Source organism: Canis lupus, chromosome 4 (assembly GCF_048164855.1).
Source record: "Canis lupus baileyi chromosome 4, mCanLup2.hap1, whole genome shotgun sequence".
NCBI classification, from domain to species: Eukaryota; Metazoa; Chordata; class Mammalia; order Carnivora; family Canidae; genus Canis; species Canis lupus.
The window spans coordinates 7428730-7453085 of NC_132841.1; the positions used below are offsets into that span (position 1 = coordinate 7428730).

General features: G+C 40.7%; 1 protein-coding gene and 1 long non-coding RNA gene across 3 annotated transcripts in view; one reads left to right on the forward strand and one right to left on the reverse strand.

The window, feature by feature from the left end:
- PCNX2 (pecanex 2) overlaps positions 1-24356 on the forward strand; it is a 288039-nt gene that overhangs the window by 62309 nt on the left and 201374 nt on the right. For both annotated transcript variants that reach the window (XM_072823047.1, XM_072823048.1), the window contains exons 9-12: positions 1842-1977; positions 14507-14652; positions 21683-21836; positions 21923-21955. In XM_072823047.1, the coding sequence (XP_072679148.1) occupies positions 1842-1977; positions 14507-14652; positions 21683-21836; positions 21923-21955 (469 nt within the window). The remainder of the gene's footprint in view (positions 1-1841; positions 1978-14506; positions 14653-21682; positions 21837-21922; positions 21956-24356) is intronic.
- Positions 475-22460, reverse strand: LOC140631796 (uncharacterized). The gene is made up of 3 exons (XR_012029310.1): positions 22311-22460; positions 21644-21827; positions 475-789 (listed from the first exon to the last, which is right to left on the reverse strand). It is a non-coding gene; the product is annotated as an uncharacterized lncRNA (long non-coding RNA).

Here is a 24356-nt window from a genome sequence, read left to right on the forward strand (position 1 = left end):
CATGCACTTCTTGATTTGCTTCTTAAATCCTGATTTTACCATATGATATTTCTTGAATGGTTCTTTACAGAGACATAAGTGTACCATCAAGTAGTCATGAATTATGTCTGAAAAATGTACAGGAATATGTATGCATGCACACACACACACATGTGTGTGTGTGTGTGTGTGTGTACAGTGGAACTATTTTAAACACTGTTCCAATGAAATAAGTATTTACATGTTGGTGAATACAGTAGTAGAGGGTAAGGAAAAAGAAAGATCCAAAAACCTGTCAGAGACTTTATAATTAAATATGAGGCTAGAAATCAGAAAGGCATTACATTAGTGTAGCATCTGCATTCTTGAGGCAGTTTGAGCTGCAAGTTCTATAAGACCCCAAAATCACAGCGGGTTAGTAGTCAGGAAGTCCAAAAATATAATCAGTGCAAGGTTGGTTAATTCAGACACTCAATGTTGTCATCAGGAAATGAGTTTCTTTTTCTTGTTTTTTTTTTTTTTTTTTTTTTTTTTTTAGAATTTATTTATTTATTCATGAGAGCTACAGAGAGAAAGACAGAGACACAGGCAGAGGGAGAAGCAGGCTCCATGCCGGGAGCCGGATGTGAGACTCGATCCCGGGACTCCAGGATCACACCCTGGGCTGAAGGCAGGCGTTCAACCGCTGAGCCACCCAAGCGTCCCAGGAAATGAGTTTCTTTTCTTCTCTCAGCTGTGCTCTCCTCAGCCTTGTTTCTCATGGTGACAATGTGGCTGCCCCAGCTCTGATGTTTTTAACTCACACAGCATCTAAAGGCCAGGAGTAAGACAGTGTCTTACTTTTGTTACCTTTTAAGAAACAGAAAAACTTGTACATGAGCTCCCTAATGTCCTCAGCCATCTCCCCTTTGCTCCACAGTGGCCTCTTAGGATATGTTCTCCTTTCCCAAAACCAGGCACTGGCACAGGGTCTATAGGATTAGAGTTATGGTATAAAATGACTAGGATTGACCCCCCGGGACTAGGGAGGCTCCTAGTCTCTTCTAAAGCCATAGTCCTGGATGACTGAATAAAATTAGAGTTATGTCAGCAAGAATTCTATTAGAAATGACTGTAGGGTAGGTAGTTGGTATTGCCCCCTCAAGGTTGTTGGCACCCTGCTAGAAAAGCAGATGGAGAAATGTGTCCTAGTTTTTGCTTCTGAGCCAAAGGAAAGATGCCAGGCTTGAGATTTCTGGAAGAGTTTTATTAATTTACGTCCTGTCAACCTATGCGTGATTAAAGACAATAAAACTATATAAATATAGATTACAACTAATTTAATAATGGCCTCTTTTCCAATTACCTGAGGCATTTCTTGCACCTTGTGTGTGTACTTTCTTGGCTTTGGATGGGGGTGGGGGTGAGGAGGGGATGCGGAGCGAGTTGGGGGCTGGGGGGGCAGCAGAGATGGTAGATAGTTTCTTCCAATTGCTGTCTCTGGAATTGTCCAGACCACTATTTATTGTTTTCACAAAATATGAAGCTAGAAACTATTGCTTCCACCTACCCATCCATTAACTATGTGCAAAATTAAGGTCTTCATCTCTAGGACACCAGGCATCTATCTACCTACCCCCATGCACACCAACTCTGGACTGCCTGAGTAACTTGAATGTGAGCAGGATAATTGCCCTTCTGCATGAGGATAGTATTGCAAATTACAAAATTCCATCCCTTAACTGCATACATAAGGTTGTAACAGTCATAAAGACTTAGCCACTACCTGCATCGGGGATCCCTGGTTTCCTTGTGTTCGCATGTAATGAACAGACAACTTCCATACTTCCATGTAACCAGGGGTTTCTTTTGTCTCTCCTCAGAGAGATACAGATCAGCTCCTCCAGTACCACCACTTCTGAGAGTCAGGATCCTTCTTCTGGAGACCCAGCAGTCAGTGCACTTCAACAGCAGCTGTTACTAATGGTGGCTCGGAGGACCCAATCAGAAACCCCACGGGTACGTTCCAGCATCACTGTGAATGTTCCAGAAGCATGGATCTTGAAACCTGCTTTGTGGTCACATTACCTAACAGAATAAATCAGGTCTTATCCTGAAGTTTACATTCCTAGGTTGTGGATATATCACTGCATGGTAGCCTATGAACGTGGGAAAAAAATGCCATTTAGATAGCAAGTATCCTTCATTGCTACTAACAGGATTGCCATTGTCTTAATTGCTCTTCCAACCACAGTAGAAATTCATGTACATTGATCTTGGTTTCCAGGATGCACAGACCCCACAAGGGCTTACTTGGTTAGGTTGCCTTTTTTTCTCACCAAGGTTGGAAAAGATCTGAATTTTTATTAATTTATGATGGCTTTATATGTTAAACACTCAGATTCTTAAAAAGAATCTCGACTTGAAGAGAGACTTTATTCTTGGAGCAAATGACATTATCATCAAGGGACTTAAAAGATGAAGGCTCCCATTATTTTACTAAGAGATAACTTACTAATGTTCATTCACTTATTCACTACACCTTTATGAGCATGACTGTGGGAGAGGCAGAGCAAAGAATTCAGAGCAAAAGATCACACGGGAGATAAGACTTACCGCCAGATAGGAACCTAGATCTACAGGGTAAAGTGGGGCATTTCAGACAAAGAAGCTGGAGAAGGCTCCTTAGAAGAGAGGACACCTGGGATAGACTTTGGAGGAAGGTGGCTTCAGTTGGTGTAGGCAGAGGGGTGCTGTCAAGTTAGTGTAAAGTTTCTCCATTGTTGTATTTATCTTCCGTCAGGCAATGTTGTGATTTCTTCTAGACAACCTCACTTACAAAAAAAAAAAAAATGCAGTTTTGTATTTGTTTTTATGATTTATTAACTACATTTTTCTACAAGATGCCTGATGACACAGTGGGTTGAAGTTGGTCAGATGTGTGAAGAAAAGGTCCTGTTACCTTGTAACTGACTACACATTGTTCTGGAGTCCTTACTCCTACTGACTGGGTAGAGAGGTCTGAGAAATGCCAAGCGAGTGGAGTCAGCCTTTCCAGGTTTGAAGGAGCTGCTGTGGGAGCAAGCATCCAGCTAATTCAAAAACTCAGTCTTTAGGGCATTTTTTTCCCCGTCCATGTACCAGTCTCCCCTCCCACTGCTCCCTTCCAGGGCTTCTGTAGTCTAGAAGGAATTTCCTAGTAGCAAGGAGGCAGGTGGACGTGGAAGGCCCCTCTGGCCATGGCTCAGATGCCTGGCCCCATCCTGATCATGGGGTGTGTTGGTGGCACCTACAGGGAAATAGCTGCCCTGCCCAGTTAGGGTGTACTACTGGGGTCTCCCAACTGGCTCTGAGGATCTCAGATTCTATGGCTTCCTCCTTCCCAGCACTCTCTTTGGTTTCCTGGTCTTTCCTGTACCTTCATGTGCTCCAGTGGGACTGAACCTCAGCTCACTGTGCCCTGTGCCCAGCCCTACCTCAGTCACCAGTACTAGCTCTCACCCCAAGATGAAGTATGTGGGTTGATGGGGGCCTGGGAAATGCGGGTTTTCTCTGAGAAACTTCCCTGTCACAGGCCTGGGGAAGCTCCAGCTCCCTGCAGCCCTTCCCTGCCTGTCAGTATGGAGAGGAAAGTCACAGAAAAATATCTACATAGTTTGGGAAGATGTGAATATTATTGATTCCATGATTGGTGGAGCCACAGGGAACCTAGGAACTTTGGATTTATCAGAGACACAAACCCACAGGCTTGATATCTAAAAAACAGCCCAGGTAGAGCAGAAACTTGGAAGTAACTAAATATTGCATGAAAAATTCTTTATATTCTTTATATTTAAAGTTCTCTAAATGGCATATATGACTGTATAAAAAACAATTCATATTTAGCATTGTTAATTATTTAATCAAATTCACTGAAAACTTCAGTCTTTTTAACTTTCAAAATTTTAAGTAAAGTTTAAAAACTTTAAAGCTTTGCTCCATGTAGGTGTGGAAATGGGAGAATGAAGATTGCTGTGCAGGCTCATATTTAGACACTGAAGAAATATTTACAAAGGTCTCATACCAGAAACAATTCTTTACTTCTACTGCTTGGCTTTCCAGATTTAGTTGATATCACCAATTAGGTTTTGGCCACCAAATACAAATGAAGTTAGTTTCCTGCTCATTATCCCAAATGTATTTAGTGAAGGGTTATGCGCCATCAGGTGTACAGTGGCAAAAAGACTCAGCTCCTGTCTCCAAGCAGTTTAACTGCTGGTCAACTGATTCAGCTATATGTGATGTAGGTTATGGTCTGGATGGGCTCAGGCGCTGTGGGACACAGGAAGCCTGAGGTTGGGACGCAGGAGGTCAGGGAGGCTTCCTTGGCAAGGTGACAGCTCAACTGAGATGTGGAGGATGAGCTGATGCAAGGCAGGTAAACTGCCTGGATGAAGCCCGGTGATGAGACAGGAAAGCAGGTATGCTCATAGTCCTGGAGTGTGGAGGCATTGCAGTGGTGGCATGAACAGTGGTTCTTAGACAAGTCCAACAAAAAGTAGCAGGAAATAGGGCTCTGAAGACAAGACTGTTTAGTGACTCTCCTTTTTCTCCATCCTCCCTCTTCTGTCCTTCATGGCTGCATGAATGCTTCGAGTGGACTGAGTATCCCCCTGCCACCCACCATGTGCAAACTCCTCACATTGCAACAAGGGACCATATCCTACGGGCTCCAGTGGTGCCCAGGAAGTGGGCCCACACCAGAGAAAAGACCTTGAAATTCTGTCCTGGTACAAATGAATGAAGTAGTCCTGCAGGAGGAGTTCTCAGTGGGGCTGGTCAGCTTGCTTTTATAGGAGGCAGATAGTGGAAGAGGTTCTGCATTATCCCCATGGCTGCAGAGCTTAGTGCCTGAGCACAACGAGGACAGAGCTGGGGGCACACGTAGTGTTGGTGGAATCTGGCCTCTGCCCTCCAGATTAGCACTGAGGGGCATTGAGCATTAGCGGTCACAGCATCCCACGCATCCGTGTCATAAACTGAGACTTCTCTGTGCCTCAGTTTATCCATTATGTATCTCTAAGGTCATCAGGTATAACCTATCAATGCATAATCATGACCTTAAAATTTTACATTACCACTATGTTATATAAGTATTTGAAAAAAATAATAAAAATAAATATTTGAGTAATCACCTTAAAACAACTTTATCACACTACTGGTTGAGAGGCAGGCCCACCCAGTCCACTGAAAGTGTTGGATCCTTGGGAGTCTAGCATTTTCTGCTTCTGATTACCTTCACCTGGATCTGGCTTCAAACCTATTCACCCTGCCCCACATTAAAAATTAGATAGGATTGTATGTGAAAGTACTCTGTAACTGAGGCTTTATATAAGTCTACAGGAGTGGCATTATCATCATTATCATCACCAGGGGTGGCATGGAAGCTGGTGGTTCATTGGTCCTAAACCAATCAATGAGTATTGCAAAGATGTGCACAGCACTGGGTCTGGCTGATGGTCACTCTAGGTTAACGTAGAGGTAGCATTTCCATCACAATTTACTATCATTATAGGATTAATGCAAATGGAAGCTTTCTTCTTTTACCCTATATATCATTTGTATTTTCCCCCATTATGATGTGTTCATAAATCGCTATTTTTAAATTTAAAACATTTTTAAAAGCTAAAAACATATTCCTGGACCTCTGATTTGCATGAAGTGCTGTATATAATGTTTTATAAACAATTCTGTATATAAAATATTGACATTTACTAGCAGATGAAACAGATGAGCTATCAATTATGATACCTTAACATAATAACTGATCATCTTATGTATTTATTTATTGGAAAGTGCATTTTGACTTAAAAAATGAATAGTTGCATACTTTTCATTTATCATGTTCAGAGCTTTTTTTAAAATGTAAGATTTGTTATGATTTTTGGAATTTTGCAAACTCCTTTTTTTTTCTTTTGCAAAATTGTTCAAAACAGGAATTTTGGCTGCTAAATAGAGCCACCGTTATAATAGTATCCCATGTATGCTTTATGTTTTTTATCCTACAAAGTCTTGGTCATATCCAAATTTAACCAGCATTCCATTAGCATATTGGGAACACTAGTTATGTGCAGGGCACACATTAGGTGTCTCATCACATCTCATATTTGGTATCACATTATCTTTATAGAGAATCTTGGAGATTAGGTATTATTTTCCCTTTGATTTTCCATCTAAGGAAGCCAGTGCAGAAGGTCCTGGTTTTTGGGGCATTGGCTTGACCCCTCCCAGCCCAGCACTCTTTTCACTTTGTCCTTTCGTCACTACTGGGATATCCATTTCTCCTCACCTCCTCCTTAGGAGCTTCCTGTTTGATGTCTCATGAGCCCATTTCTGACACCAAACAGAGTCCCTTTCAACTCCACCTTCCCACTACCGGGTTTGACAGATCTTAGGACGAGCAAGGAAGAGCGTGTGGTGCCTCAGAGACCTAGTGCCTATACTGTATCCTCTTCTCGCCTCTACCTCTCCCTTCAGGAATGTTCAAGACACTTCTGCCCTTCACAGGAGGCCTGCAAATTAAATCCACCCATGTCTGTTGTGATGTTGAGGGTTCTGTAGACCTGGTCACTTACTCCCCTCCATATAACAGGCCCTCCTTTATATTTTAGCTTTTAAATCTGACTTTGAGGATTCTTTTAAATAACATTATTTGATCTTCATTATTGCCCGACCTAATTATTTTTTATCAGTGTCCATTTTCAGATGGTTTCCTTTCTAAATTTGTGTCCTTAATTTGTGTCATCATTATTGGACTCATACGTATTGCGTCTTGAAGCGTTTTGCTGTACAGGTGGCTTTTGCCTGATCAGTGAGCACTGTCTGAGCTGTGGATTCTCCTGGTTCCCCTAAGTGACACTGCAGAAAGAAATGAGGCTTCAGCATCCCACAGTCCTTTTCCTAGAGTAGGACCTCAGGGAGAAGTGACCTGACCTCTCAGAGACTCAGTTTCTCACATTTTAAATGGGGATAATAGAACCTCCGCAGAGGAGTTCTTGTAAGGTTTTGAGGATTAGAGATGTATATGGCAAAATTATGCCATATAATCAATGGCAATGACTAACATCATCAATTTTTTTTTGAAGAGAGAGAGAATGTGTGAGTGGGGGTGTGGAGGGGAAGAGGGAGAGAGAGAGAATCTTTAAACAGGCTCCACATGCAGTGAAGGGCCCAACACGGAGCTCGACTCCTAACCCTGAGATCATGACCTGAGCTAAAATCAAGAGTTGGATGTTTAACCAACTGAGCCACCCAGGCACCCCCAAATTGCTCTTAGTTATTTTGAACTCTTGAAAGTACCATTATTTTGAATGGTAGAACTTTTCAGGTAGCTTGGGGGAGAGGGATGAACCTTTACATTCTTAAATATTTTAATATTGCCTTTAATATTACCAAAAAATATTTCTGAAATGTTCTCTCTCTCTCTCTCTCTATATATATATATATATATATACACACATAGATATAGATATAAATATATATGTATATTTGCCTATCTTCTTAAGCCAAATATGCTAATCATCATTTAAGTTGTTACTGATAATTCAGATTCATGAAGAGAGTCTTGAATATTATGCTGTAAATATAGATCCATCTGGGGAGTGTGAGCAATGCATTTATCTTGTTTCTGCAAAAGGACTTGTGTTCAACTTACACCCTGCCACCCTATTTTTGCTAATCTCTTTTTTGAAATAGTAGAATAAAATTTGTGAGCCTGGCCTACTGGGTAATGTGACATGGTAATTCTTCGGTAAGGCTTAATTAATGAATCAGAGACAGAAATAGTGTTTTGGCCAGAGACTCAGTCTCCATTGTGAGACCTATCCCAGCCAGCCCTATCATTGCTGATTCTTTCCAGGAGCTCTGCCTGAGACCCTTATTCACTACTTTCTCCAGCCTTAGCTGTCGTACACACTCCTAAGGCTCACTTCTGTCTCTTTTTCTACATATATAGGCATTGATATGTCTATACTTGTGTATGTGTGTCATGATGTACGCTCATGGTTGGTTTGCTTGTCTATACCCTGGGAGTTGTCAAGCCCCTTTAAGCTAAAAACTCTTATTATTCTTTGAATTCTCAGCATATAGAACTTACAGCATCTGGCTTAGATAATCTGTACAATAAATATTTGTTGGATGAGAGAATAAATGAATGATTGAACTGGTGAGAAAAAATGAATTTGAAATTTGTACCAGAAAACAGGCTATGAATAATTGCTATAACCCACTGAAACATTTAGCTCTGAGGTTCCTTGGTGTCTAAGGCAAAAAAAAAATGAAGTTCCATGAACCTTATTTTCACATAAAGGAAGTTAAGTTATGGGCTGATTTGTACCTCAGAATTTGGCTCTATTTGGAGAGAGGATCTTTAAGGAGGTAATTAAGTTAAAAAGAGGACATTAGGGTTAGACCTAATCCAATATGGCTGGTATCCTTCTAAGAAGAGGGGATCAAGATGCAGACACACACAAGGGAAAGACCATGGGAGGATGCAGAGAAGATGGTCGTTGACAAGCAGAGGAGAAAGGCCTCAGCAGAAGCCAATCCTTGATCAGACTTCCAGCCCTTAATATATTTCTGTTGTTTTAGCCACCCACTCTGTGGTACTTTGTTGTGGAAGCCCAGGAAAACTGATACAGAAGTCAATCATTTTTTTCTTTGCATTAAATTCTGAGATTTTTTTTAAAACTAGGATTTTTATTTAAGGAGCAATAAATAGCACAGTTTACCAGAATTTTTAATAACTTTTACCAGCGATGTAGATGTCATCTACATGTGATTTTGTTTTTATACTGACTTTCCCTAACAGCAAAGGGTAGACTATTAAACCTCAACTGAGGGACCTTATTTTTCATATAATTCAGAAGAATACTGTCATCTTTGCTGCTGCTTACCCTTGACCTCTTTATGCATCCTCATGAATTCCCACATCACGAATTAGTAAACTGTAGTAGCCCTGTGTGCATCTTTTTTACTGGCCTAACCATGGAACATAAAGGAAAAAAGATCCCTTTAGTGGGGGGAGGTTTACTATAGACCACAAATTCTTTGTCATTAACGGAAGATGCTCTTCTTGCTGACACAACACCATTTCCACTATGTTCTCTTTCACGTCAGAATAGAATCCTGGACACAAGCAGCACTTCCAATTTCAACTTCCCTGTAATAATACAGCCAATCCATCCTGTATATGGCCATCCTGTATGCTGCCTTCATGATGGATCAACTGTCCCTTGAAATGCCTTTTGCATTAATATTTTATAATCTGAATAATAACTTCAGGTTCCATAGCTGAGTCAGTGGATTAGCATCTGGGAACAAAGAGGTGGTAAAATGTGCTTCCTTGGAGAGCTCTTCCCTGGTCTCCAGTGAAGCAGGTGTGCTGCCCTTATGCAAGTCAGGCATTTTGACACCAGTGACTTTCACTGAATTAAGAAAAAAACCCTGCCTGAGTATAACCTTCTGCTTTATAAGTCAAAGAGAAATGTGTGCGACCTTTAAAAGACAGCACCACCTCCATGGCTGCTCTTCTGTACTGTCCTTATCCTTTTTTTGGTCTTGGCCCTTCTTCCCAGTCTCCTGTGTCTTCTGTGTGTTAGCCTACAGGAAATTAGAGCCTATTTTAAATCCTTTTTGGAAAAATACAGGGCCAAAGCAAAAAAATAAAAGTACAGATTAGAATGATCTAGCACTTCCACTTCTGGGTATATATTCAAAAGAATCTAAAGCTGGGACTCAAACAAATACCTATATGCCCATGTTCATAACACCATTATTTGCAATAGCCAAGGGCTGGAAGCAACCCAAGTATCCATAGACAGATGAATGAATAAACAAATGTAGTACATCCTTACAATGGAATATTCAGCCCTTAAAAGGAAGGAAGTCTGACACATGCTACAACATGGATGAACCTTAAGGCTATTATGCTAAATGAAATAAGCCAATCACAAAAAGACAAATACTCTATGATTCCACTTATGTGAGGTACCTAGAGTAGTCAAAAACAGAGACAGAAAGTAGAAAGGTGTTTACGAGGGGCTGAGGGCAGAATGGAGAGTTCGTATTTAATGGAGACAGAGTTTCAGTTTGGGAAGATGAAGAAGTTCTAGAGGTCTGTTGTACAACAATATAGATAGTAGTACTGAACTGTACTCTTAAAAATGATGAAGATGGTAAATTCTGTGTTTCTTTTTTAACCACAATTGCAAACAAGATTACAGGTTAGAAATAGAAGATCTACAGGGGGCTGGGGCATCTTGGGAAGTCTCAATAGTAGCAAGAAGTAAAAAGCAGTGGCCAACAGCAAAGGAGGAAGAAGAGGGATTTGTCTTTTTTTTTTAAAGTTCAACTTAATTAATATATAGTCTATTGTTAATTTCAGGGGTAGAATTTAGTGATTCATTAGTTGCATACAGCACCCAGTGCTCATCACATCACGTGCCCTCCTTAATGCCAGTCACCCAGTTACCCCATCTCCCCAGCCTCCTCCCCTCCAGCTACCCTTAGTTTGTTTTCTAGAATTAAGAGTCTCTTACGGCTTGTCTACCTCTGTGTTTTCATCTTATTTTATTTTTCCTTCCCTTTCCCTATGTTCATCTGTTTCTTAAATTCCACGTATGAGTGAAATCATGTGATATTTGTCTTTTCTGACTGACTTATTTCTCTTAGCATAAGACCCTCTAGTTCAATCAACATCATTGCAAATAGCAAGATTTCATTCTTTTTGATAGCTGAGTAATATTCATATATATATATATATATATGTATATATCACATACTCTTCATCCATTCATGTCAGTGGACATCTCAGCTCTTTCCACAGTTTGGCTATTGTGGACATTGCTGCTGTAAACATTGGAGTGCATATGAGGGGCTTTGTTTTTAATGGTCTCTGTGCAAAGAGAATGGCAGACAGCACAGTGTGGGAAGTCTAATGGGAGCCTCTCTACTTAATCTGGACTCCAGGAAGCCGCATACTCCTTTTACGATTAACTAACCACTCCCTTTCAGCACCATCCCCACTAAGGGGATCATGTAGAAAACTACCCCCCTCAAACCTCAGTGTGGATTTGCAGCCCTTCTTCACCCTGGATCACATGGGTGATCCAAGCACCTTACAAAAAGAATTTATTTAAAAATGGTGCTGGGTTGGTATTGCATTCTAGTGCTTAGCAGAAACAAAGGTAAATTTTAATCCAGAAGAACAGAGCTTCAATATTGCTGTCAAAGAATTCACACTAATAAAGACCCAAGGAAAATATGATAAAGTGAAAAGTTATAAAATATAACAGAAAACATGCTGCCATGAATAAGAGCCAGCAAAGTCAACAGAAAGCAGAAACAGACTCTTAATGGATTTAGAAATGGTAATAATTAGATTCAGAATATGGATTAACTATGTCTAATGTGTATAAAGAGATAAAAGGAGAGGTTGAAACTCTAAGTAAGGAGCAGAAGGCCATGTAATGAGCAAGCAGATCTGAAAAAGCACCAGATACTAGAAATGAGCAATAGAATAATAGAATAATAAAAATAAAATTTCAAGGGATTTAACAGGAGATTTGACACATAAGAGTAGAGACAGATTTGAACAAATTATTTAGCTGTAGCACGGAGAGATAGAGAGGAAAAGAGGAAAGAAGGTTAAGAAGCATGGAGGTCTGGGCCAGAAGGACTATTGTACTTCTTGTCAGAGTTCCAGAGGAGACAAGGTAAGACTGGCATAGCAAAAACAATTTAAAATTTAAAGTCTAAGATAACCCTCAGATATAAGCATTCATGTCCTGGCAAATTGATGAGGAAAGGGTGAACATTTCAATAAATGGCACTGGAGCAATAGTTTTCTTTATGGGAAAGAAAATGGACCCTTAGTTCATGAACAAAAATCCCCAGTAGTCTAATAAAGTAAATGTGAAAGTCAAAAGCATATAGTTTTAAGTAAGATGATATAATCAATTAGCCGTAGAAGTCTGGGGTAGGAAGGGATTTGGTAAATAAGGCACAGAGAGCACAAAACTTTTTGGGAAAAAATGGACAAACTGTATTTCACTTAAATTAACATCTATTTATCAATAACACATTAAGGAAAGTGAAAAGACAAACAATAAACTGGGAAAATATCTGTAACATCTATCATTAATAAAGGTCTTGATCATATATGTACATATATTTATAGATACACACACATGCACACATAGACACATATAACTAATGAAAGACAAGCAACCCAACAGAGAAAAGGATAAATGATTTCATGAAGAAAACTAAAAGTGGACAAAGATGCTTAACTTCATTAATAATGAGGGAAATGCAAATTAGAATAAAATTGCAATATTTTATACACCTGATTAGGCAAAGTTAAAAATTACCTGACACTGTCACATGTTGGTGAGGATGTCAAGCAACATGACATTTACCTGATGTTGGTGGCAGTATAAATTGATAGAATCAGTTTAGAAATCTTATTTTTCCAAAATGTTTTCTAGTGAATTGAACCTTCCCATACCCAGTAATTGCATGTGTGATAGATTTGTACGTTTTCTGGGAAAGTCCATTTGTTTCCTAGGAAAGTTGAACATGTGGTACAGTTGAACATTTGCATTCTTAGCAATTCCATTTCTAAGTGTATGTTAGGTCTGTGTTCTAAAGAATCCTTGCACATATGTACCAGGAGACATTTCCAAAAATGTCCATAGCAGCGTAATAGTAAAAAAAAAAAAAAAAAAAAAAAGACCCTAAATATCCAATATCCGAAAGTAAAATGGGTAAGCAAATTGTGGCATATCCGTATTCTACTGTCAAAATGGATGCTACAGCTGTAAAACAGCACGATTAGTCTCAGGAAGATAATGTGGAATGGAGGGAAAAAAGGAAAAGGTAAGTTGCAAAAGGATACATATGCTATGATTTCTTATCTACAAAGCTTCAAAAACGTAAAGCTAAATGTATAGAACTTGTGGATGTAAGCATAGTAAAACAGAAAAGAAGAGAGGGAATGATAAGCACAAAATTCAGGACAGTGTTGGAAGAGGATGGGACCAAGGAGTGGCCCACTGGGAATTTCTATGCTGAAGTAAATGCTCCTTTTCTTATAACTGGGTGATAGACACACATCCAATATATATGTGTATATATGTATATATTATATACATTTAAAAGCCGTATATTTGCATTGACTCCATATTTAATAAAAACATGTATTTTTAAAAAGCATGGTACCTAGTGTTATTCAATGTAGAAAAGAATACTCCAGAGTCTTGGGCAGGATGAGCACTGATGCACAGGAGCTTGACAGTGAGAAGGTGTTCAGGTTGCCCTATAGGTTCTATTTAATAGCACAAAAAGGGAAAACCACGTATTTTTTGAAGATGGTTAGGACAGAGGTCAATATTAAATTCATTAGATTCAAAGAGTGTAAGCTTTAGTTTTCTGAGAAATTTAGCAATATGGAACATCTTATTCCTTATTGATAAAAAATAAATGAAATAACTATCAACTGATATTTAATCTCTATTTGTCTCTAATGGAAATGCCATCATAACAGGCTGTTTTAACTACTTATATTTTAGAGATGGTGTCAGGTGTCAGAGGAAATAAATTTTGAGTTTTGCCCTCATAAGTTTTTCTCCATCTTTTCAGTCCTGCGGATCCTTCAGCTTCAGCTCATCAAGTTCTGCATCCCCTCTGCTTTTCTGGTGTAGAGTCCAGCTCTTGTTTTGTATGTGCGGTGCTTGGCCTGGATGTCTGGTTTTGAGTCTGCCCGACAATAGATAGATGTCTAAGGGGTGTTTTCTTACAGGCAATAGGATGCCGTGCATGGACTGTGTCCGCCATCTTCTTCCTTATATTCCTATTCCTGACCTTGTGCCAGGCTCCTAGGAGTTACTCATTAAGTATGTTAGGCAAATCAATCAAGACTTTTTTTTTTTCAAAATTCAATTCTTCTCCACGAGATTAGCGCCATCCAGAGATGAATTTGGGGCTAAAACATTTTAAACCTAGAATTAAATTTTCCCCTGTTTGTTTCTGTTTTATTGGTTTAGACTTTTTTCTACAGAGATCTCAGTATTTCTTATATCAGGCCTTACCAATGACTGACAAAATTGACAATGAAAGTCTTTTTACTCTTAGTAAAATTTAAATATTTCGACATTACTTTAAATAACATACCTTTCAAAAATTAAGCCATTTCAAGTCTTTTGTTGAATTCTGATCTTTTAGAGAATTATTTTCATGGCAGTTTCTTGCCCTTAATTAACAGCAGTGCTTTGATGGGAGCAGCATAAATTTAGTGGTACTTTATAATGGAATTGAAGAGTGTTGGTAAGAAAGACTCTTTGTTGATCATTATCTTTCTCTTAGGGTACCCATTTTTATGAAATATGTTGGTTTACATTTCAGAATTTGAACATCTGCTTTTTGTACTTTTGTTATTATGAGGTATATTTATGACAATAACATGTCAGTATAAAACCCTTTCTCTGTTGTTTCTTTTGGTATCTGAAAGCATCTGAGTCAGGATCTGGAAGACTCATCATGTTCTTCAACACAAGGAAAATTTAACCGAGAGCAGTTTTACAAGTTTATCATTTTCCCTGGCAAGTGGATTAAAGTCTGGTACGATCGACTTACTTTGTTGGCGTTACTTGATCGGTAAGCTGCTGAACATGCAAGTGTCCAGATAAAAGATACAATGGGGGCAGAAGAGTGCACTCGCATGCTTGTAAAAAGAAATTGCCACTTGCTCAGGTTCTCTGGAATGTTTTCAAGATGTATACCTTTTGTGCTGCAAACTCAAAGGTGAAGCAGTGAGATCCTGACAACTGAAGACAGTGGGAGATATGAGAATTGGGAAACATGATTTAGATGTAAGGTTAGCTCTGGGGACAGTGTTATGCATTGGTCTACTCCTGGCTTGCCACTTTTTTTTTTTTTTTTTTTAAGAAGGCTTGAGGTTCCATGGATAGCACAGGCTTGACCAACTAACTGGATGTGGGCCGGGGAAGAGGAGGGCAAGTGAAGCAATATACTTGGAATGTTCATCTTTCCTTTTAAACCCTTTGACTCTTTCACCCCTCTTCTTTCCATTGTTCCTCAAGATGAAATGTGGGGTTGGAGATGTCATCAGTGGATGGGGAGGGAGCAGGGAGGAGCTCTAGTTAGTTAAGGCGCAATGGAGATGGGGGCCGGGTCAGGGTCTTCCCATTTCTACCTCCACCCTCTGATCTCACGATGTACAAAGGACAGGATTTTGATCTCCAGGGGCCATGCAGTTCTGATGGGAGTGTTGATTTGAAAATTCAAGATGCTGTTACTGACGCTGTCATCAGCAAATGCAGAGTTTCACAGTTAAATGCCAGCCAGTGGGGGCAGTGGGAAGGCTGATTCCCTGACTTGCTGTAGTTAGTCCCTCCGTGACTACTTGTTATAGTAATGTTTTAAATGGTGTGATTACATACTAAGAAACTATAGTCATGCAAAATTACGACAGTAAATTCCAGGACCCACAAGTCAAGGAATGGAGTTACAATGGCTTTTCTAACAACACTATGTCACCCCAGGGGCATACACACAAGATGAACGTTTCAAGTGTTACTGAAATAGTCCAAGATAATACATTCTGTTAGATGATGCAGGGTTTTTTTATATTAATTTTATTTTCTGTTAAAAAGGAATATTGGACAACCTGATGTTAACCCTTCATATTAGAGACAAATATTTCTGTCGATTTTCTAGGTGTTATTTCAATCCACTCAGTGACAATAAATTACTGAAAATCTAATTAAGGTCTAAGAAAGGACAACGATGAAGATTATTGAGGTTTTTAAAAGTTTATGTTTTTATAGTTTTAATCACTTCTGTCGCAGGTCACACTGAGTTTGAAGGCAGTGTTCAGGGATGTGTAGACATAGCACTATGCCCTGACCCTTGGGCTCCTCAGCTGATGTGGGAGCCTCTGGGGATCAGATCCAGGGCCCACCATTTACTAGTGCTGTGATCTAAAGATGGCTGTGAAACCTCCCTGTGCTTCAATTTCCTGTCTATTAAATCGGGATAATCTATATTCAGGAAGGACTGAATCAAGTTAGCTATAGCAAGTGTCTTTTAAATAATACTTGCTATTATCGTTATTATGGCCTGGAATGTGGCCCAGAACCCAGAAAGAAGAGAAATAAATAAAAATAAAATGAAATTAAAAAAAAAAAGAAATTGGGATAGCCAAAGTGGATGTTGTCAAACCCAGACATTAAGATGTAGGCCCTTCACTCATAGGAGAAATCGCCCCATTTTCAGAGCCCATATAAGCCTACTTTCAGGCATCTATTTGCACACATGGGGATCTGGTTTTCCAGATCAGAGTCAGTTAAGAGGGGAGATAAGACAGCATGATCCCCGAGCTGACAACAAGGACAAAGGAGACCCAAACACTAATCTAGAAAAACCTGGCAGCTTGGGACCTTTGCAGGGAGAGTGTTTTCCCCAAACAGGACTGTGGATCAGAATCACCTGGTAGCTTTGTAAAAATACAGATTCCAGGAGTGAGAAGTCTGCATTTCAGTGGGCCTTGAGTAAGATGTAGGGCACATCTCTCACTAGCTTGCCTTCTTAGGACAGCAGTGATCTGGAAGGTCTGTTTAAGAAGCAGGAATTTACACAATAAATTACAGTTTTTACTCTGATAGTAAAATTTCAAAAGGCATGAATAAATTGCCTTTGATATTCATTGGGAGGACATTATATTTAAGGTCCTACATGGATTAAAGAACTTGAATTGCCAAGTTAAAGTTCATAAAGAAAAAGTATGCATAATAAAAAACAAACAGTACAGGTTGGGCAGGAAGTAGAAGAAACTGGTGAATTACAAGCACTGAAATTGAGCTGATCTTTGCAATAAACTCCCATAGCTTAAGGCCTTCTGCTTGATAATTTTCAACTTTACTCTGGAAAACAGGCTGATCTTCCTTGAAAATATTTCCTTCTCTGATCGCACCTTCAAGGTTCCTATGATTACAGCCTTTCATGTTCGCTTTCAGTTTGGCATTCATTCTACTCACATACTTTTTGTCCTTATTCTCCTTTATTCTCTCTCTCTCTCTCTCTCTTTTTAAAATAAAGATCTATTTATTCATTTGAGAGAGAGAGAGAGAGAGAGAGAGAGGCAGAGAGAGTGAGCGAGCATGTAGGGGGAGGGACAGAGGGACAGGGACAGGGAGAGACTCTCAAGCAGACTCCCTGCAGAGCACAGAGCCAGACCTAGGCAGGGGGCAGGGGTGTGTGCTGGATCCCACAGCCCTGAGATCATGACCTGAGCTGAAACCAAGACTTGGATGCTTAACCAACTGAGCCACCCTGGCACTGCTCTTTTACTTTCTCTTATTTTTTATTCTGCTATTACCCCATCTTGCATAATACGTAGGTTTTATTTTCATTTATCTAATTTTCCAGGTTGGCATCTAAAATAAAAAGCTGCCCATCAGGGTGTCATTTCATTCATTTGTTCATTCATTTAACAAATTAAAAAGCCTCCTGCCAAGCACCTGGTCCATGTGAGGCTCTGCACTGGGCACTGAATACATAGAGCAAGGGTGGGAGCAGGCAGGGTGCCTACCCTCACCAAACTGGCATTCTACCGCAGAAGGTAAGCTGAGATAGGTGCCATGAAGACACACATGAAGGCCTGAGTTAGAGGAAATTGGGGGAGAAATGACACTGATGTCAGAACAGCAGGTGGTTGCAGAAGCATTTTCTGAGGTGAAGCATACCAACGGAGATAGAAACAGAGAAGGAGCTAGCCATGTGACAATGCAAGAAAAGCATTCATGCTCCTCAAATGATCTCGTTGCCATCGTCATCATCTTGAGAATGCGCTCTCATCTCTCCCATCTGGAAAGGTCCTCTTGACCTGCTCTCCTGCCAGCTGCTCTGTCCAGTTTCTGTGTGCTCTGTTGCAGCAGAACTCTGGGAAGAGCTGCCTGCACTTGCTGGCCGCCTCTCTTCTCCCATCAACCGGTTCCGTTCACTCCCGACTCCAAGCCTGCCCTTGTCAAGGTCACCGTTGACCTATCCGTTCAGCCATCATTTTGCTAGACCCATACACAGCCTTTGACAGAGTCAATTCTCCTCTTTGGTGTGCTTTCCTCTCCTGGATTCCAGGACTCAGCCCTTTCTTGGTTTTCATTGTGTCTTGCGGGCTACTCCTTCATAACATAGTCACCTTTGCAGGTAACCTCTGCCTCCCGACCTCTTCATGCTGGAGTCCCCGGGTGCTGCACGCTTGAGAAATGGCCCTTCTCGGTGGGGCTTAGCCTGACCTTCTGCTTAAAATTACAACAGTTCCCTATCCATATGCTTGTAATTCTTACTTTGTTCTATTTATTTTTTGATTGTGCTAATCAACTCCAAATGCTACATAATATACTTAAATTTTTGTGCATATTACTTATTTTATGCCACTGCCCACTGGAAAGAAAGCTCCAGAAGTTTTGTTCACTGAGGTATTATTCCAGATATCTATAGTGCGGAGCAGTCTTACATGAACAAATGAGTCAACTTCCCTTTGCAAACAACTCTCTTTCCAACCTCTGCCATTGATTCTGCCATGATCCTTTCTTCCCCAGACTGACATCTTGAAATCATCTTTATTTCTTCACTCAGCCCTTCATTGTACACAATCCATTCAAGTCCTTCCCGCTCTGGTCTGTATTGTATCTCAAAGTCACATTGCCTTCCCAGTTTCCCAGCCAGGACACTCTTCCAGACCCTAATTACTTCTCCCCTGGAGTGTTGTTTATCGTTGCTCTGCTATTTCCCCTCTAGTGCATCTTGTCAACCTCTGCCAGATAAATCTTTCTACAGTACAGCCTAACCACAGCACTCCTTGCCCAGTGAGTAAACTTTTTAACCTGGTGTTTACATAGAGATGCATGAGAAGCTGTGGGAGTGGAATGATGGGGGCCTGGGGCAGAGGAATGGAGTTCTGCTGGAGGAGAATCTGGGGAAAATATTTTTCAGGAATGTTATTTCCCCCTAATAAGAAAAAAAGTCTGTTAATTTAATTGAAAATTTTGTTTTTTTTAAAGTTCCTAAGCCTTTAGATTTTTTTAAGTATACATCAAAATGTTATGAGCACACTAAAAAATACATAAAGAATTTTATGGACCTGAACTAACAAAATATATTTAGCTCTGTAAAAAGTACACAGTGGAAAACAAACAAACAAAAACCCATAAATTTTCCTTTTTACCAAATATAGTTTGATTCCCCCCAGAAGTTTTTTTTTAACTTCAGCTTGAACATCATAGTATCTGAGTTCTTCACATTTCTATGCATCTTGATTCTCTACATCTCAATTGTCTGATTAAAAAAATAGGCAAAAGATATGAACAGATACCTCACCAATGAAGGTATACAGAAGGCAAAAAAGCATATGTAATGATACTCCACATCATCATTGAGGAATTGCAAAGGAAAACATCAGTGAGATATATTACACACGTATAAGAATGGCCAAATCCAAACACTGACCACCAAGCGTGGGAAAGGAACTCCCATTCATGGGAATGCAAAATGATAAAGCCGAAGATAACTCAGTGGTTTCTTACAAAACCAAACGTATTTTTACCATATGATTCAGCCAGCATGCTCCTTGGTGCAAATGAATGGAAAACTTAGGTTAACACAAAAACCTGCACATGAATGTTTATAGAAGCTTTATTCATAGTTGTCAAAACTTAGAAACTATTAAGATGTACTTTAATAGATGAATGGCTAAACCATGGTACATCCGTATAGTAAAATACTATTCAGTGATAAAAAGAAAAGAGCTATCAAACCATATAAAGACACACAGGGGGATGCCTGAGTGGCTCAGCAGTTGAGCATCTGCCTGCAGCTCAGGTCATGATCCTGGGGTCCTGGGATCAATTCCCACATCAGGCTCCCTACAGGGAGCCTGCTTCTCCCCCTGCCTATGTCTCTGCCTCTCTCCCTGTGTCTCTCATGAATAAATAAATAAAGACACAAAGGAACCTTAAATGCATATTACTAAGTGAAAGAAACTGACCAGAAAAGGCTACCTGCTGTGTGATTCCAATTATCTGAAATTCTGGAAAAGAAAAATCTGTGGAGACAGTAAAAAGTTTTGTGGTTGCCAGAAGTCGGGGGAAGGCAGGGGTGAACAGGAACAGAGGATTTTTAGGGCAGTAAAAATACTCTGCATGCTACCGTAATAGTGGGTACATTTCACCATGTTTGTCTAAACCCATAGAATGTATGGCAGCAAGAATGAAATAATGATAATGATGTGTCACTGTTGGTTGGCTGATTATAATGAATGTATCACTTTGGTGGGGGATATTGATGGTGGGACAGAATTGTGTGTGTGTGTGTGTGTGCACACATGCGTGCGCTTGCACACACGCGTGCGTTTGCAAGGAGAGACTATGAGGGAACCCTTCTTTTTCCCTTAATTTTGCTGTGAATCTGAAACTGCTCTTAAAAAATAAAGTCTATTCATTTTTTTAAAAAACGCTCACAAGTGCCTACTTGCCAGTTGAAGTAGTTAGTTATGCCTTTATAAAAATAATGTAATGAAGGGACCTATATGTACATAAGAAAACTGGTGAGGCAAAATATGTGCTCAGAATTCTTGGGAATGACCCTTCTACACTCCTGACCATGTGGTCCACACCATGCTCCCTTACTCCATTTCTGCCTCTTCCTCCCATCACTATGTCCTGCATGTTGTCCTCCCATAGAAGTCTTTCACCTCTGAAGTCATAATCCCAGCCACTGATCATCCCCAAATGTTTTGCCAGGCCATCTGAGCACTTTGACCCATCCACCTGCTCCCATCTAGCAACCTCTCCTGTCCTCGTTGCCTCCTGATCCTACTTAGTCTACAAGATCCAGCCTTCATCCCCTTGTCTCAGCATCCTCAAGCACCCTTATCTTGTCTTCCTTCACACACAGCAATAGCAACCCCCTCTGGGTGAGCCCACCTCCGCATCTCACACTTCTTACTCTGGGTCCCACAAAACAGAACACCACCCAGTGAGACTGTGGTCATGACACACCTCAGTCAGACCCTCTGCTTGTTAGCTGGAGCTCTCTGGTGGGAGCTCTCCTGGCTCCTGAACCTGGGAAGGAAATTCTGGCCTTAGACCTTGTATCTGGAAGGGATTTCCTGCTTTAGCTAGGTGTTAATGCACCTCCTCCCCCCATTTAAAGGAACCAGTGCAGCTCTTTGTCTTAAAGGCATTTTATGTTGTGCACAGAGTAATTAACTGTTTTCCCCCAGGAGACCCAGTTTAGGGATCAAGGAGACTCAATGGAATTATATTTCATTTATTTCAACGACAGGAAATGGGTTAAAATATGGATTTTGCTTATAAAATACAGAGGGAAAGAAAGAAAGAAGAAAAAGAAAGAAAGAAAGAAAGAAAGAAGAAAGAAAGAAAGAAAGAAAGAAAGAAAGAAAGAAAGAAAGAAAGAAAGAAAGAAAGAAAGAAAGAAAGAAAGAAAGAAAGAAAGAAAGAAAAAAGAAAAGAAAAGAAAAGAAAAGACCATTTTGTTCCCAAGTATAAAGGCAACTACTCTGCTATCGCTGTCAGTGGTTTCAGAGACGTTTGGGTATTATGCTTACCTTTTATTTCCTTTGTTTTTATTTGTTTATTTTATGCAGAACTGAAGATGTCAAGGAGAACGTGCTGGCAGTTTTACTCATTGTGCTGGTCTCGCTCCTCGGCTTTCTGACATTGAACCAAGGCTTCTGCAAAGACGTGTGGGTGCTCCTCTTCTGCCTCGTCATGGCCAGCTGCCAGTACTCCCTGTTAAAGGCAAGACCACATCTGATTCTTACCATCACTAAGGTATCCTTGAAATCACAAGATGATGACACAGACACTTGTGATTTGTGTTCTAGAGTGTTCAGCCTGACCCCGCCTCGCCAATACACGTAAGTCTCAGATAACAGGCAAGTAGCTTGTCTTGTCTGCTTGTGTTAAAGATAGGGGAACAAAACCTATTCAAGGGGCGAAATATATGTCAGTGTACATATACTCAATGTATAAATAGAAATATGAGTGCATGGTTGCCAGATTCGGGCTCGAGCTGAGAGCGTGGTGTGAGTGCCAGGGGGGTAGCAGGGAGGATACAGAATGCGGATTGCCTTTCCAACCCTGCTGGACTCTAGTCAGGGCCAACCATGCAGCCCAGCGCGGGAAGACTGGCCTCTGCAGTTGGAGTGCCTGCCTTTGTTTCCTGGTTCCTCCCCTTGAATGTGGGACCCTGAGCAGGATATGTCTACTCACCGTGTCTGTGTTTCTCTGCATGTCAGTAAGGATAATGAAAATGCCTGTAGGGATTAAATAATCTATTTAACTTCCTTAAAACGGTGCCTGGAACACAGATGTTGCTGAGCGAGTGGGGGCTATCATTATGGGTAATATTAGTTGTGTAAGCACGAGTCATGAAGCTGATTTGCTGTTCCACATTTTCAAGAGTATTGTTACCTTTCGTCCACATAACTGTGGGCTGACTTAGAGCTGAGATCTGGGCTTGCCATCCTGACCTGTTGGTGCTCTGGCGTCCTGCCATGAGCATGAGATCTGAAGCATGCATGGTTTCCACTGACCCAGCTGCCCTTCCCCTGCAGAGTGCTGGGGGGATGCGGTCTGGCACCCTGGCTACGTGCCTTTGCACCAAGCTCCTGCCTGGCAGGACCTCTCAGCTCTTTGAGAGGACTTTCTTTCCTTTGTTATGGTGAGCTGTGCACACCACCCCACCCGCCCCCACCCGCCCAAACCCTTCCAGAGAAAGAAAGCTTGATCTTCCCTCCATTGTGCTTTTAAAAAATTCATATCCAGGATTTAGGACTGCTTTTAAATCTGTGATAGCTCCTGTTTAGCTCATAGTAATTAAGAAAAGCTTATAATTGGACGATCACATGGCATACGTTGCTATCTTGTTAAATTCCTCTGTTCCCCATAATTGGTTTACATATAATACATCTTCTTTTATTCCCGAGTCTGAATGTCAAGATAAGTAGAAGCAGCATAATTAGGGTATTAAGATATATTGTTGTGATTATCGTCAGAAATCTGGGTTAGGTGGTGTGCTCAGGGATGTGGAGCTCTGAAGTTTTTTGCTCAAGCCCACCCTAGATGCCATATCCTCTTTCTGCTTCAGTAAATAAACCCTCCTTTCTAGTAATGGCACTTCAGTGTCACCAGCTTTCCTGGGTGACTTGGGGGAGGGGTGTTATATGCTATTACACACTCATTTCCTGCATGTACCTTCAGCAGTAATGAAGAACATGCTGGGAGAGGTGATGGTGAGTACAGCTGCATAATCCCCGTGGATTTGTCGTGTCTGGTAGCAGCAACCCACTGTCATTTCTCTAAGCTGGAGTTATATTGCCTATAGAGGACTCAGTCAAGCAGCTCTTCTTGTACCTGAGCAAGTATGTGCATAGTGAGATAGTAAGAAATGACTTCTCTTACTGTCATAATAAGACAAAAGTCAGACATGTGTTTATTAACTCACTCACAAAGCTTTCTTGGTAGATTAGCCCCTGATTGGAATTGCCAGTTTGCTAACAGTTCTGGTGGGAAGAAAAAATACAGTAGCTACAAAATGTTTCCTTTTGCCATCTGCCTGAGCCATGTGGGCATTTAGAAGGCGGATTACAATCTCCAGTTTATAAATGTGAAAACCTCAGAAAGGAGGTGGGCGGGGAGCAAACCAAGTCTGGGCACAAAGGCAGCTCGCAGGCCTGCTGCTGATGTCAGCCCTGGTCATCACATGAACCCAAGTGCTTTCCAAAACTACGCCGCTTATTAACAAATTCGGTCAATTCTTGCTCTTAGAGTGATCGGCTGACTTCTCTGCTTTATTGCCTTCCAGAGAACACAGGTGGCAAATTTTGAGCAAGTGGTTCAAATCAGAATATAGCAAAATAAAAACAATGTATATTTCAGATATAAGTGCAGAATTAATGATGTGCTAATAGATACGGTACAATAGACCCTGGGCACAAAAGAAATGCATCTGATTATAAAAGAAAACAGGTCTTAGGACAGCTTAAAATTTTTTTGATAGTTTGGTTGGAAACTGGCAGCATTTGAGGATCAGAGACTGGCCATATAATAATGGATGATGTGGCTTTTCACTAGCTTACCCAGATCTGTCCAAGACTCTAACTAACAGTAACCACTGATGATCACCTGGAAAGCAAAGTTCAGTAGGATATCTAAAAGGCAACAAAAAACAGGGCATGTCCTGCACAGAGCCAGACTCAGGAGCCTTTCCCAGCACCCACGGGGTCTGAGTGGATGCAGCTGGAGCAGCACCTGGGG